This window comes from Callithrix jacchus, chromosome 13 (genome assembly GCF_049354715.1).
Source record: "Callithrix jacchus isolate 240 chromosome 13, calJac240_pri, whole genome shotgun sequence".
In the NCBI taxonomy this organism is placed as follows: Eukaryota; Metazoa; Chordata; class Mammalia; order Primates; family Cebidae; genus Callithrix; species Callithrix jacchus.
The window spans coordinates 58,409,595-58,425,937 of record NC_133514.1 but is presented as its reverse complement, the minus strand read 5'-3'; the positions used below and the strand labels follow the sequence as shown (position 1 = coordinate 58,425,937).

The window sequence follows — 16,343 nt, the reverse complement described above, 5'->3', positions numbered from 1 at the left end:
GCAAAATCCAGCAAAATCCCACAGAAAAAAGTTAGAACTAGCCATGTGTGGTGCTACGTGCCTGTGGTCTCAGCTCCTCAGGAGGCTGAGGTGGGAGGACTGCTTGAGGCTGCAGTGAGCTATGATTGTGCCACAGCACTCTAGCTTAAGTGACAGAGCAAGACCCTGTCTCAAAAAAAAAAAAAAAAGGTGGGCAGATTGAGATTTCTGCATGTTGAGTCAGTTCTGCTTAGTATGTCTGGATTCACTTCATGTATAATGCTAAGTATTCTCTATTTGGATTAAAGTACAAAGATATTTATGAATACGTAATTCATCTGCACAAATTTTTCCTATAACCTTAAACACAGCAATTGATAGAATCCATAAAAATCATTTTGTACCCTAAAATCAAAGATAATTTTTCTTGTTACCATTTGAAGCTTTGGAAGAAAATAAACATTACCGTATCTCTGACCGAGGTCCTACTGGCAACTGAGCGAATATTAGAAACAGCTGGTGTAGGTGGTTTAATTTTAGGCACTAACTTCACATGTTGATTAGGCAGGACATCAACTATAATCTTACAAAACAAGAGAGACATTCTGATTAACAACATGTCGATGCGTTAGCATTTAAGAAGAAGGGAAGGCATGATGACGGCACATACTTAATAAAATTAGAAGTTCAGCCGGGCGCATGGCTTACTCCTGTAATCCCAGCACTTTGGGAGGCCAAGGTGGGCGGATCACAAGGTCAGGAGATTGAGACCATCCTGGCCAACATGCTGAAACCCCATCTCTACTAAAATACAAAAAATCAGCCAAGTGTTGTGGTAGGTGCCTGTAGTCCCAGCTACTCAGGAGGCTGAGGCAGGGGAATCATTCAAACCCGAGTGGTGGGGGTTGCGGTGAGCTGAGATTGCATCACTGCACTCCAGCTTGGCGACAGAGTAAGACTCTTTCTCAAGGAAAAAAAAAATTAAATGTTACCTTCTAAAATTTCCATGAATCTTTTAAAAGTAACCAATTTGCTTTTAAGATTCAGTATAAAAGTCAGGTCAGGTTAATTTTTGATGTTTATGGCCATCTAAGAACAAACTTAGAGGTATTAAAAAACATAGGTAATTTAAAAAATTAGCATACCATCAGTATTGTTTTTTTGGGGATGGAGTCTCGTTGTGACACCCAGGCTGGAGTGCAATGGTGTGATCTCGGCTCACTGCAACCTCCGCCTCCCAGGTTCAAGCGATTCTCCTGCCTCAGCCTCCCAAGTAGCTGGGATTACAGGCATGCAACCACCACACCCAGCTGATTTTTGTATTTTTAGTTGAGATGGGGTTTCACCATATTGGCCAGGCTGGTCTTAAGCTCCTGATCTCAAGTGATCCACCCACCACAGCCTCCCAAAGTGCTGAGATTACAGGAATGAGCCACCACGCCTAGCCTATACTAACAGTATTAAATGTAGATGATGTATACTTAAACTACCTTGAACATCACTATCTAGAATTCTAATAACTGAAATACTGTTTAGTTTTAATTTCCAATTTTTATTATTTTAAAAATTTTACCTTAGATTCAGAAAGCATATGTGCAGTTTTGACATGAGTATACTGCAGGACGCTGAGGTTTGGGCTTCTAATGATCCCGTGATCCAAGGAGTGAACACAGTATCTAACAGGTAGTTTTTCAACTCTTGCCCACCTCCCTCTATCCCCCCTTTTCCAATCCCCAGTGTTCACTGTTCCCATCTCTGTGTCCATGTGTACGCAATGTTTAGCTCCCACTTGTAAGGGAGAACAGGCAGTATTGGGTTTTTGGTGTCTTAGTTAATTTACTTAAAATAATGGTCTCTAGCCACATCCATGTCGCTACAAAGGACATAATTTGGCTCTTTGTTATGGCTGTGTGAAATATTACTAATATTTTTTCATGCATGGTTGGTATGAGCAACTTTACCACACCACACACTGAAATGCTGACTAAGTCTCTGATATAATAAAGACAAATGGAAGTGTTACTCCTGTAATAGGCCAATTATTGAACAAATTTAAACATATTCTATACTAATTTTCCTGAAAATTGAATTATTTATATTTCACATCCAATAATTACTTCACTTTTAAACAAAACATTTTGTTCATAAACTACAGGAGAAAATGTCAAGCTATTTCATTTAATGCAGAACCAAGGGGGAGAAAAGAAAATATAAAGCTAACTGATATATAAATAAAGCAAGCAAACCTGTTCACTGTTGAGAATATTTGTCTTATCCATCATAAAACCAAACTGGATACAATATGCCCCCACTTTATTAGGAATTACTTTATCCCTAAATTGAAAAGAAAGTTAAGATTACTGACAATGTTTGTATAAAAGAGGAAAGAATTTAAAGTGTCAACATTTCTGTTCTTTCCACAAAAATAAATGACTAGAAAGAACTACTAATACTATTTTGATCTTCATTCATTCAACAAAGTTCTTGCTTACTGCCAGGTTCCTCTTACCTGCTCATTCTTTCACAAAACATCCAGAACAAAGGCACTGGATATGATAAAAATGGAAAGAACAGGACTATGAAGTTGGGAAGGCAGTAAATACACCGAAAATCCTGCATTATATGTAAATTTCGCTTCATTTCTAGTTTATAAATTTCTGACAGTTTTGTATTTCAAAATTATAGAACATCCTGCTCATCTATGTAACTTTACTTCCATTCAGGTATTATTTGAAATATTTAACTACATATACTAAGTATTTACTGTGATTCAATAATCAATAAGGAACTCAGTGCCTACACTTATTAACCTATTTAGGTCACGCTTTACCACAATGAAAATATGAATGATATTCTACAGTATGTGTAATGTAGCTCATGATCCCTAGAGTAGCTTTTGCATGTCATTCACATTCTCAAAACACTGGCTCAATGTATTAAAAAGCACAGACTTCAAATACATATTTGAATTGAAATCCCAGCACTGTAACATTTACGCAACCGTGAAGAAAATTATTTAAGCTTTCTCTGTACGTTTTCTTTCAGATGGTAGTTCTTAAGAAAGTTATATTGAGAATTAAAACAAGGCTGGGCGCAATGCCTTGTGCTTGTAATCCCAGCAATTTGGGAGGCCAAAGCAGGCAGATCACTTGAGGTCAGGAGTTTGAAATTAGCCTGGCCAACATGGTGAAGCCCTGTCTCTACTAATAATACAAAAATGAGCCAGGCGTGGTGGTGCAAACCTAAAGCAGACCAGCTTGCCAAAGAAATGGGACTTGGCTTTGAATCATCTCAAATCTCTGAAACTGGACTGAAGTGGTAATAGATGGGTAGCAGCCCAGACAACTGACAGAAACAAATGTAACATACTCTTATCCTATATATCAATTATTTCTATAAATATTCATAAATAAAATGTCTAGTGCCTCTAGTCCCAGCTATTTGGGAGGCCAAGGCAGGAAAATCACTTGAAACCAGAAGGCAGAGGTTGCAATGAGCCGAGATCATGCCACTGCACTCCAGCTTGCGTGACAAAGTGAGACTCTGTCTCAAAAAAAAAAAAAAAAAAAAAAAAAAAAAAAAAAGACAGAGAAAGAGAATTAAAACGAACTTCTGTTTCCAAATGGCAGGCCAACCCTTCATGATGAAAACAGCTGTACAACAACAAAAAGATTGCTTGAAAATGTTCAAGAGTTAACAAGCTAAAGTAAAAAATAACTCAGCAGAATATAAGAATGGAGATTTCACACTTAAAGATGCTTTACTCCTGAGAGTAAATTCTAGCAGCACAGGTAAACCTAAAGCAGACCAGCTTGCCAAAGAAATGGGACTTGGCTTTGAATCATCTCAAATCTCTGAAACTGGACTGAAGTGGTAATAGATGGGTAGCGGCCCAGACAACTGACAGAAACAAGTGTAACATACTCTTATCCTATATATCAATTATTTCTATAAATATTCATAAATAAAATGTCTAGTACAGCCATAATAGAATCACCAGATACATGAAGGATGGAAATAGAATGAAAACTACAGAAACCAGGAGAAAATCACAACAGAACTAAAGGAACTCTAGGCAGACTTTAATACATTGATTAACTGAAAATGCCAAATGGAAATTGGCAACTCAAGAAGCGATTTAACAGAAAATCAGATGTCACTGAATAGAGAATCAGTTAACTGAAGACAGTTCAAAGTAATCACCTAGAAGAAAGAAGAGAAAAAGAATGGGAAAAAATTTACAAAAATTTTAAACTTAAGACAATGAAATCAAAGCCCATGAAAACTCAGCAGGATATAAAAAAGAAATCCACATAGACATATCACAGTAAAACTGCTAGGCATAGTAAAACTGCTTGGCAGGAACTGCTGGGTTAGGCAGGGGAGGAACCAACCACAAAACAACCAAAGAAGGGAAAATATATTTTCTAAAAAACAATAATGAGACTGACAACAGAATGATGGGATAGTGAAGGATGGTGGTAAGAAATTGCTGACCTTTAATACCATACGCAGTAAAAATATCCTTCAAGTATGAAGGTGGAATGAAGATATTTTCAGGTAAAACTAAGATAATTCATCACCAGTAGACATACTGAAGAAGCGTCCCAAGATGGAAAACAATACCAGATGAAAGCCTTCAGTTCAAGATTAACAGAAAGTATAAACGAATAAATCTAGATGAACACTGACTGTAAGCAATAAACATGATGCCTTGATAGGTTTAACATGCACAACAAAAAAGGCATGTCAATTAGGAGAAAGGAATGAAAGTAAATGGTCCAAGATCCACGCACTGCTCAAAGCAAAAAAATACAAATTTATTAGATATTGGTATGTCAAGTATACATGTTACAAATCTCTAAGGAAACTGATTAAAGAACAGTGAAAGAATGTATGACTACCAAGTTACAAAGGAATAGAAAATGACAACTAGAAACAATAAATAAATAAATAAAACAGGAAAGAGGAAAAAAACCAATGGATCATACAGAAAACAAAAGAGATCCCAAACCAAGTGAATTGGTATATGCAAGACCTAAACTTTCAATTAGAAAACAAAGATCATCAGAAAAAAAAAGATAATGCCATTTACAAAAGATACACTTAAAAGTATACACACATACCTGCACGCACGCATGCACACATGCACGCACACACTAATCCTTGCACACACTAACCCTCATGATTCCTAAAGTGGCTTTTGCATGTCAGTCACAGGGAAAGTTGGTATACTGCTATCAAAGTAAACTTTAAGGCAAAAAACATTACGAGAGAAAAAGAATACTTCATAATAATAACAGGTTTAATTTGCAAGAAAATTATAATAAAAATCTAAGTCTATGTACCTAATAACAAAGCCTCAAAATATGTAAGGCAAACACTACAAAATCAACCTAAAAAATAGACAAACTGGAGATTTACTGCCCTGTTGGGTGAAAGACAAAAAAAATAAATAAAAGTTAGAACACTGTACCTCAAATACAAAAATCACATTATTATCTAATATATTTGGAACATATACAAAAATTGACTATTACATACCCAGCACAAAAACAAATACCAACTAATTTCAAAGGACCGAAATTATCTAGTGTAGACTTTCTGCCCATGGTAGAATTAAGCTAGAAATTGAAAAAGATAACTAGAAAATTTCACAGTTTAGTAAACATCTGAATAAGCCATGGGTCAAAGGATGAAATCGCAATCAAAACTGGAAAATATTTTAATCCAAGGCTGGACTCAGTGGCTCATGCCTGTATCAGCACTTTGGGAAGCTGCAGTGGAAAAACTACTTGAGACCAAGAGTTTGAGAGCAGTCTGGGCAACACAGTGAGGCCCCCATATCTACTAAATTAAAAAAAAAATTAGCTGGGTGTGATGGTGCACACCTGAGGTCCTAGCAACTAAGGAGGCTAAGGCAGGAGGATTGCTTGAATCCAGGAGTTCAAGGCTGTAGTGAGTTACACAGGGCCCTCCAGCCTGGATGAAAGAGTAAGACCCTGGTTGAAAAAAAGTAAAAAGAAAAAACAATTTTTGATCCAAATGTTAATAAAAATAAAACATACAAAACTAGTGAATGCTATTAAAGCTATGCTTAGAAATATACAGCTCTACATTTACATATATACATACTGTGTATGTATATGTATATGACCACAATAAATAAGAAACTGTCTCAAGCAGTTTTAATAAAAGAACAAATTAAATGCAAAGGAAGTAAAGGAAATTAATTACAGCATATGAAAAATGTATTTTAAAAGCCAAAACTCTGTTCTTTAAAAGATCTACAAAATTGAAATCTCTTACTAAGATTAATCAAGCCACAAAGAGAGTACAAATAAAGTCAAGAATGAGAGATCATTAGATCTCAAAGAAAATAAGAATAACATAGTATGAAAAACAAATTTGAAAATTTAGATAAAATTGATAGTTCAATAGCCAGCCATGGTGGTGCACAACTGTGGTCCCAGTTACTTGGGAGGCCGAGGCAGGAGAATCGCTTGTACCCGGGAGGTGGAAGTTGCAGTGAGCCAAGATCACACCACTGCACTCCAGCCTGGGTGACAAAGTGAGACTCTGTCTCAAAAACTTAAAAAAAAAAATTGATAGTTTGATAAATATATCAAAATTGAGCAAAAGACAGGAAACACAAATAGTTCTGTAACTTCTGAATTTGAACAAACTGCGTCCACTACTAAAACCTTTCCCCCACAAAAACACCAGGCTCAGATGGCTTCACTGATGAATTCTATCACCATTTTAAAAAGGAATAATAACACTCTTATATAAGAGCCTCCAAAGAATAAACCAAGACAGAGGGAAAATTTCTTGCTACTTTTGTGAGGCCTACATGACCTAGACAGCAAATTAAGAAGAATTTGTAAGAAATAAAATGCAGGTTAACTTCAAACATCAAGGTAGATGTAAAAATCCTAAGCAAAACATTAGCAAAACAACTCCATCAATATATAAAAATGATAATACGACATGATGAAGTTGGGTTTATTCCAGTAATTGCAAGGTTGGCTGACCATTCAGAAAACTCATGTACTATAATCACCACATTGAAAAGTAAAGGAATAAAGTCTGTTCTTAAAGGGTATTTTTTAAAGGAAAAATAGCACATTTTGTCTGAACAAGTGATGAAATCTAAAGTCAATTTATAACTAAGAGAACGTCTCTTAAGGCTCAGAAATGAATAGTTTGATAAAAGAAAAACTCTAAAGTAAACCCCACACTTAGTGGTGGAATGTTAAAGTGTTCGCTCTGAGATTCGAAACCATAACAGGATGATCACTCTCATCATGTCTACTTAACATTTTGCTGTAAATCCAAGGTGTAGTATAAGAAAAGCAAAATACACAAAAACTGGAAAGTAACAAACCTACTATCATAAATCATAGATATTTTTATTAAATCCCAAAGAATCTACAAATAAAATTAGAGCCAGAAGTGGTGGCTCACCTCTGTAATCCCAGCACTTTGGGAGGCTGAGGTGGGAGGACTGCTTGAGCCCAGGAGTTCAATATCGACAGTGAGACCTTGAGTCCACAAAAATTAAAAAATTAGCCTAGTGTGGTGGTGTGTGCCCGTAGTCCCAACCAGTTGAGAAGCTAAGGCAGGAGGGTTGTTTGAGCCCAGGATTTCAAGGCAAGCCCCAGACAACACAGTATGACCCTGTCTCTACAAAAAATAAAGGTCAGATGTATGGTATGGGTCTGTAGTCTCAGCTACCTGGGAGACTGAGGTAGGAGGACTGCTTGAGCCTGGCAGGTCAAGGCTACAGTGAGGCAGAATTGCACCACTGCACTATAGCCTAGATGACAGAGTGAGACCCTGTCTCAAAATAAATAATAAAATAAAATTAGAAATAAAGGAGTTTAACAAAGATAACTGATACAAGATCAGTATACATAAATCAACTGAATCTCTATAACCAAAACAACAGAAAATGAAAATTCTTTAAGAGATACCATTTATGGCCAGGCATGGTGGCTCATGCCTGTAATCCCAGCACTTTGGGAGGGCGAGGTGGGTGGATCACCTGAGGTAAGGAGTTCGAGAGCAGTCTGGCCAGCATGGTGAAACCCCATCTCTACTAAACAAATATAAAAATTAGCTGGGAGTGGTAAAGCACACCTGTAATCCCAGCTACTCCGGAGGCTGAGACAGGAGAATTGCTTGAACTAGAAGGCAGAAGTTACAGTGAGCCAAGATCATGCCATTGTACTCCAGCCTGGGTGACAGAGTAAGACTCTGTCTCATAAGATACCATTTATAATAATGCCATAAAAATATCAATAATTTAGGAATTAATCTAATGAAAGATATATAAGACTTTGAGAAAATTATAAAATGTTATAAAAAAAATAAAGAAAGTTAAATAAATGAAACAATATGTCATACTCATGAGTTGAAAGATTTTCCCAAATTTCTGTTCAAACAAATCCTAAAAGGTCTTGCCACTTTAGATGTGTTTTGCTTATTTGAATTTGATATACTGATAGCAAAATTTATATAAAAAAACAGAGCCAAGATATGAATGAAGAACAAGGTTGGAGTACTTGTTCTACTGAATACCAGACTTATCAAGACAGTGTGGCACTGGCAAAATAAATAGGCCAATAAATCAAAATAGAGAGTCTATAAATAGACCCAAACATGTACAGATATATGACTAAGGATGACACTGTAGAAAATTATTTTTTCAATAACTAATATGGTATATATATACATATATACATATATAAGAATAAAAAAAAACTTGACCATCTGCCTCACACTATACATATATATATATATTTTTTGAGACAGAGTATTTCTGTGTCATCCAGGCTAAAGTGCAGTGGCACAATCTCAGTTCATTGTAAACTTTGCCTCCCAGGTTCAAGAATTCTCGTACCTCACCCTCCTGAATAACTAGGACCACAGGTGCACAACACTACACCTGGCTAATTTTTATATTTTTAGTATAGATGGGGTTTCACCATGTTGGCCAGGCTGGTCTTGAACTTCTGACCTCATGTGATCCACCTGCCTCAGCCTCCGAAAGTGATGGGATTACAAGTGTGAGCCATTGCACCCAGCCTCACACTATACATTAAAAAAATTTCCATATATAACTGTACACAAAGAACACAGCAAACCTAAAGTGATATCCATAGAAAGGCCTGCTTGCAAGATGGGTCCCTGGCAGACATCTGTGAGTTTAGATTTCAGGATGTTTCCCACCTTTAACTGATATGAGTGGCTCACATTGCCTAAACCACTGTGCTAATATGGTTTATTCCACACACTTGATTTCTTCTGGAAATTTGGTTTTTGCTAGGCAGAGGCCGCCTATGTGACCCCAACCTAACAAAAACCCTAGGTGCTGAGTCTCTAGTGAGCTTCCCTGGCTGACAACATTTTATACCCATTGTCATAATTTATTGCAGAGGAATTAAGCACATACGATGTGACTTAACCAAGACAGAAAGCTTCCTTTGTGTCTGGTTTCCCTTGGATATCATCCCATGAGCTTTTCACCTTGCTCATTTCACTTTGAATCCTTTTGTTTCAATAAAACACAGGTATGAGCCCCACTATATACTAAGTCCTGTGAGTCCTCCTGGTGAATCATCAAATCTGGCATTGGTATTGGGAACCCCCAATACAGTAATACAGTAGAATGTGTTGATGACCTAAATGTAAGGAAAGACTTAAAACAGGACACAAAGAAGATCAACTATAAAGTGGGAGAGCAAGCCACAGGACAGGAAAAGATGTCTAACAAAAGGCTTATATCTCTAATATACAAAGAACTCCTACAAGTTAATATAAAAAAATGCAAAAGTTGGTCAGACACTCAAATAGGCACTTCATAAAAGGTAATCTAAGTGGCCAATAAATATGATAAAAAGGGAAATGCAAATTAAGAGTAAGTCTGATGTCACTCTATTACACGTCAACCAGAGGATTATACCTGAAAAGACCAACAAAACCAAGCGTTGGGAAGGGCTATGCTTGTAATCCTACCACTTTGGGAGGCTGAGGTGGACAGGTGGCTTTGAGCTCAGGTGTTCGAGACTAACCCTGAGCAATGTGGTGAAACCCAGTGTCCACACACAACAACAACAACAACAAAATTAATTTGCTGAGCATGACAGCACATTCCTATGGTCCCAGCTACTGGAGAGGCTGAGGCAGGGCGATCACTTGAGCCAGGGAGGCAGAGGTTGCAGTGAGCCATTGCACTTTGGCCTGGGTGATAGAGCAAGACTCTGTATCAAAAACAAACAAATCTTCAAGCTACTCAAGTTAAACATACACATTTATGTTCGGTTTCACTAAACTTATAACCCAGCAATTTTACTTTTATATGAGCACCAGTGTGATAAACATGATTTATAATAGCCCAAAACTTAAAATGCAAATGGCCATTAGGAAAATTGTAGTATGTTCACACAATGAACTTCTATACAGCAATGGAAATGAACAGATTTATACGTATATACTACAGAATAATCTCATGATGCTGAGTGTGAGAAGTCATATACAAAAAAATAATTGTACATCAAATTCAAAAATGAGCACAACTAAATCAGAGATGATAGGGATGTGTGGTAAGATAAATGGAACTCTAAATAAGAACAAGTCAAGAAAGGGTTTGTGGTATGTACACATGTGTGTCTGCAAGAGTGTGTGTGGCATGCACAACAGGAAGGAAGAAGGTAATAACTGGAAGAGGTAAGAGGTGGAGCTTCCATGATTGGTCCTTTACCAGTTAGTCTGAAAATGCACTGAACAAATATAATGAACATTTTGACCCTTGTGATGATAAAGGATTTTTAAAGAAACTTAAGACATATCTTTTCAGATTTGAAAATGGAGGTCCAGAATGTAGCAGCAACATTCTCAAAGTCACAGAAACGTCAAAAGTCAGTCCAATCTTTATAGAAACCTCCTATATAATAAAGAGTTACAAAGTGCTTTGACAACATAAAAGAATTCTTCTGATGACTTCGATTTCAAAAGCAAATATAATTACAATTTATAAAGCTTAAAACCAATTTAAAGCTTAAAAATGAAAACACAACTTTTCCCAAAAACAGACAAAAATTTAGAGATACTAATATTTCTATTTGATCATAAATTACTTTGCCTCAGGTGAGCCCACAAATATCTCCAGGGTTGAATTATTTTGTAACAAGGTATGTATTCGAAATATGAAATGATTTGAGAAATACCTGAAATAGAAGCAGCCATCTTCCTTGTCATTATCTTTTATTTTATTACAACTAAATGTTTCTGCCTAGAAAGGTGAGTAGGGAGAAGCGGAGAGGGGAAAATGAAAAAATTTAACATAGTATACTTAGGAGGAAAACTTATTATATACCTGAACTGAAGGTGAATCAGATCCCATTTATGATACAGGTAGACAGACACATATATATATATCATGTGAAGTACAAAGTGAGTTTAGTCACAGTGGAATGACACCCCATTAAAAAAGACACACAATAGATCTTTATGGTGATATTATTTTAAGGTAATAGCAACTTGACTGGACTGACAGTCTAAATTAAGCAAGCAAAGATTCAGGATTAATTAAGCAAAATAGTTTCCAAAACCAATGATTAAAATGAGACATAAACGTTGAAGTAGGTATCAGGACACTGACAAACTTTAGTTTCCAATTTTAGATTTCAGATCTTCCTTGTCCAAAATGGTAACTAACAGCTAGTTGTGGCTACTGGGCACTTGAAATGTAGCTTGTCCGAATTGATATACAGTGAAAATAAACACCAAATTTCAAAGACTTAGTAAGATAAAAGAATGTAAAATACCACCAATAATTTTTAAACTATTGAATATATGTTGAAATGGTAACTTTTGATATATTGAAAGGTTAAAAAACATTAGAATTCTACTTATTTCTTTTTAGCTTTTTAATGTAGCTACTAGAAAGCTGAAACACCAGGTGTCATCTTTCTACTGGACAGCACTGCTCTAGACCCTCGAACTCTCTCTTCACTCTTCCAAGCAGTCTATCGATCCTATCTCTTTACTATCTCATTTTCTATATTATCCCCTCATGATATTTAATAGCTTCTGCGTTATGCTACTGTCCTTGAGATGAAATCATTTTAATGTATAGGCATCTTAAAATGTTAAGAAAAATCACAACATAAACTACTACTCTTTTACAGTAGCATCAATCCTTAATTTTGAAACATACACTGATGTAATTTCTTTAACCCCAAAGAATAGAGTGAATTAACTTCCGTTTCTCAAATTTATGTAACATTATATATTTACATTAAATTAAATTTAGTTTTCATTTAAATGTGAGAACTATTTTTAACTTCAAAAAATGCTTCCCATGACTCACATTTGCTGGGGGTCGGTTCCCACTGGTAGAGAGCTTCCACATTTTCATGGAAATACGTGTTGGATTAATATTTTTAATAATACTGTCATCTTCAGAAATAACACTAATCATAAAATCTGTCATGATAAACATTAAAAAATTATTTTCTTTCCAGTTCAATTAATGGATATGGTTAAATAATTGTATGCCGACCAAAAAGACTAGACTATGAATACTCAGCAACTTAGAGTTAGACCAACTGGTTATGGCACCGTATGCTTTATGTATTCTAAGAACAGAATATTTACTTTCTTTTATGATTTTCTAGAGCATACAATAGCCAAAAGAACATTATAATAATTCCTATTATATTTACCACCCATAACATTCATTTGGCACCTGTTATTAGTTTCTTAATCACAGGATAGATCTCCCTGAAATAGAGTTACTTTATACAAAGTATAGTCTACTTTATAAAGTATAAAAAGCTGTATATACATGTAACTTAATTATTAAAAATTATTGTTAAGAAATTTTACGTCTAAACTTTGAGGTGCTTCATTCACTACTTAAAACTATGTACAGGAATTCATTCTTTAAGAAAACAGAAGTCTTCCAGAAAATTATTTGTGTAAAGCAAAAACTAACTTCCTGTTGACTTAGCATCTGCCACATGATATTGAAATCATTTGCTTCCCTGTCTCCTACATTAGACTGAGCACACTGAAAACTGTGCTATTCATTATTGTAATTCAGAGCACAGCATAGTATCTTAACATAGTACTATTTAATAAAAGTTTGTTGTTCTAAAATATCTTTAATCATAAAGGCTGATGTGATATATTTCCATTCAAATTAAGCTAAATAATTCTAATTATGATGGGTTTAAGATCACAACATCATATCTAGCAGACCGTAACTCTGTAATTCTCACCATTTAGTTCCTGTTTCTTTTACACAATTTCATAATTCAGTCAATGTACAAACACTACCAAAATTAATTACCTCCGACTATCAGTTTATGGATGAACTTTCAGTTCATTCTTGACATTAAAATAATGTAAGACATGGGAATAAGGGTAGGCATTGCTAAGTCAAATATATCTTCTTTGCCACTTAAGAGGCTATTTTCTTTAAGATGACATCATAAGCATGATTTTTTATTGCAATGAACACCTAGGATAAATAATTTATTCCACTAATGTAAAAGGAAAGTTATCATCATAGATTTATTTACGTATGTGAAATACTCACCAGTGAAAAGACCCCCAGCTAAGAAGGAAGCATCTTTGTCATATTTAACATTGAGACAAATGGGTTTTTCTGGGTCTGGAAGAATCATTAATTTAATTACAGGTCCTTCTATGATACTCTTATTATAGATGGCTTTAACCTGCACAGTATGCTCTCCCCTAACAAAACAAAAGGAGAGAGGAGTTCAAATTACATTAGTTAATAACCTAAAAATTCTGAGACAATTACACAAAGTTCAACTCTTAGAAAACCTCTCAACTTCTGTTCAGTCTCAACTCTTGCCTAACATTAAATAGAAGAACAGTCATTACTCTTAACTTCAGCAAGCAATAAGAAAAATGAATCTCTATAATGCCAACAACTATCAAATTTTGGTTCTTACCTAGGGGCAAAAACACTGTATACTCCCAAATTAGCCCTGCCCTTCTCATCTGTTTTATGCTGTTGGTTTGAAGGCATGAGCTAAAAACAAAACAAAATAAAATGGTTAATTAGAAAATGCTAGAGATCAATCAAGTTCATTTCTTCCATTACAATATTCTTTCCCTTTATTCCTATTTGAAAAGCAGTATTTGCATTTTTAAAATCTAAATCTTTAAAATTTGAGCTAGTTGAAATAATGTAATATGTAATGACATAATCCAAAGGGGAATAACAATCACTCATCTTAATCAATTCAACTAGAATTTAATGTATTTCAGTTACTAAGTTGCAAATTTCTATGTTCACTGTTTCAGTATCACTGGTACATCAAATGAAGTTTGTTCACATAAACACTGAATGTATATTCTAAAGTTGGGGCAGGTGTAGGACATAGCATTGGAGAAATATATACTGCCCGTACATACTCAAGACAAAGGGTTATAGCACTATCTTTACTCTTACTTCATTTTTTCTCTTGAATGTCTACTCACATATATTTCTCAAACTTCTGCTGCAATACTACATTCACAGTGATAGCCAAGCTTTCTCTTCCAAGTGATTAAGGATCAGTGGGCACATTTCCTAATAACTGGTTTAGAAGGATCTTTCAGACTTTTACATATGGTTCTCTAAAAACTAGAATCTTATCTCTATTTGGGGTTGAAAATAACCATTGCCTTACTCTACTGGTAGCAAACATTCAGAACAACCATGAATTTGTAGATCACAGTGATGGAAAAATCAGAGTTTCTCCTAAACCCTAAAACCCATTTCAACGTAATAGAACCTAAAGAATAGGTAATAATAGCACGTGCAGACAGGAAAAGCAATAACTGAATAGAAAAAAATGAGACCGAGTATCTGAAATGATAGGATGAAGGCCTATGTTTATTTATACCTGTCCCAATTACCCTCTGGTCCATTGTCTCTTAACCCATCCTTCTCAAAATAAATCTCCCATCTGGGTATCAAATCCTTATTGCTAAGCCAGACAGAGTAAGTGTTTTCAGGTCTGATAGCTGCAGTATCAGCCACATTTAACAGTCTTAAAAACTCCAACTTTAATTACTGTGAAAACAGGTCCATGCGTATAACAAGCCACTCCTAGCACTTTAATCTTCCATATGACTTTTAAGATCGCCTTGTCAGGTTCTGGGAAATCCCTGTTGGGATTCTGATTGAACTAATTAGTTGCAAGAGAAATATCATCTTTACATAATATCAACTGGTTTCTCCCATTACATTTATAAAATACATGTGGAGGGATACTCAAGATTGTCTGAATATGACCCCAACTCCCTCTGGCTTGCCTAGCAACAAGCTGGCTGGGACCAATGAATTCTCTTCAACAAACAGAAGAGATGGTATAAAAATATAACTTTGTGGCCAAGCATGGTGGTTCACCCCTGTAATCCCAGCACTTTTGGAGTCTGAGGCAAGTGGGTGGATCACTTGAGGTCAGGAGTTTTGGACCAGCCTAGCCAACATGGTGAAACCCCGTCTCTACCGAAAATATAAAATTTAGCCGCACATGATGGCGCATGCTTGTAATCCCAGCTACTCAGGAGGCTGAGGCAGGAGAATTGCTTGAACCCAAGAGGTGGAGGTTGCAGTAAGCCATGATCGCGCCATTGCACTCCAGCTTGGGCATCACAGCGAATGAAAAAAAAAAAAAAAAAAACAACGAAACAACTTTGCGAGGACTAGAAGCTTTTCCTCTGTCCCCTAGAAAGAGGGCTTTCAACTTTGCACCAGCCACTAGGTCCCAAGCAGCTTCTCAATACTCGTGGGAATAATTGATACCTAATCTTGAACTTTCTGATAGCCAAGACTGTTCCCAAACTTTATAAGACCACGTTCATACCTGCCTCATAAAAAGAACAACAGAGGAGAGGAGCCTCACCCTAGAATATACCAGTATGTTCTAACAGCTCTGCCCAGGATCTGGTAGCTCTCCGTAAGATAACAGAGGATAAGTACATGCATGACTCTTTTTGTTTAGCCTCACCATGTATGTTTCCCCAATAATGCCTGTTTCTTAATCCATTCTGTAGGTCACTGTGGTATCTGTCTTCGTTCACTTTGCCAGTGTTAATTATTATGCATCCTAATTTGAAATGCAAGTCTTACTAGTGCTATATAAGAAACACTAAAACAGCCGTAACTGTGCAATGTTGGTCCCTTGTACTATTGTAAGATATAAACTCTACTTCCTCAAAATAATTATAAAAAATGTTGAGGTTTATTTAAGCAGTAATGAAGATGATGTAAAACGATTTTTTAAAAAAGCAATAAGACAGCTAAAGATACTATCATGAAAATGAAATCCAGA

General features: G+C 35.8%; 1 protein-coding gene across 1 annotated transcript in view; it reads right to left on the bottom strand.

Annotated features, from left to right (window-relative positions):
- LOC100397645 (structural maintenance of chromosomes flexible hinge domain-containing protein 1-like) overlaps positions 1–16,343 on the bottom strand; it is a 54,755-nt gene that overhangs the window by 15,627 nt on the left and 22,785 nt on the right. Inside the window, 5 exon segments of the mRNA XM_078346878.1 lie at positions 446–562; positions 2,226–2,313; positions 11,211–11,275; positions 12,356–12,471; positions 13,589–13,746. Coding sequence (XP_078203004.1) covers positions 446–562; positions 2,226–2,313; positions 11,211–11,275; positions 12,356–12,471; positions 13,589–13,746 — 544 coding nt within the window.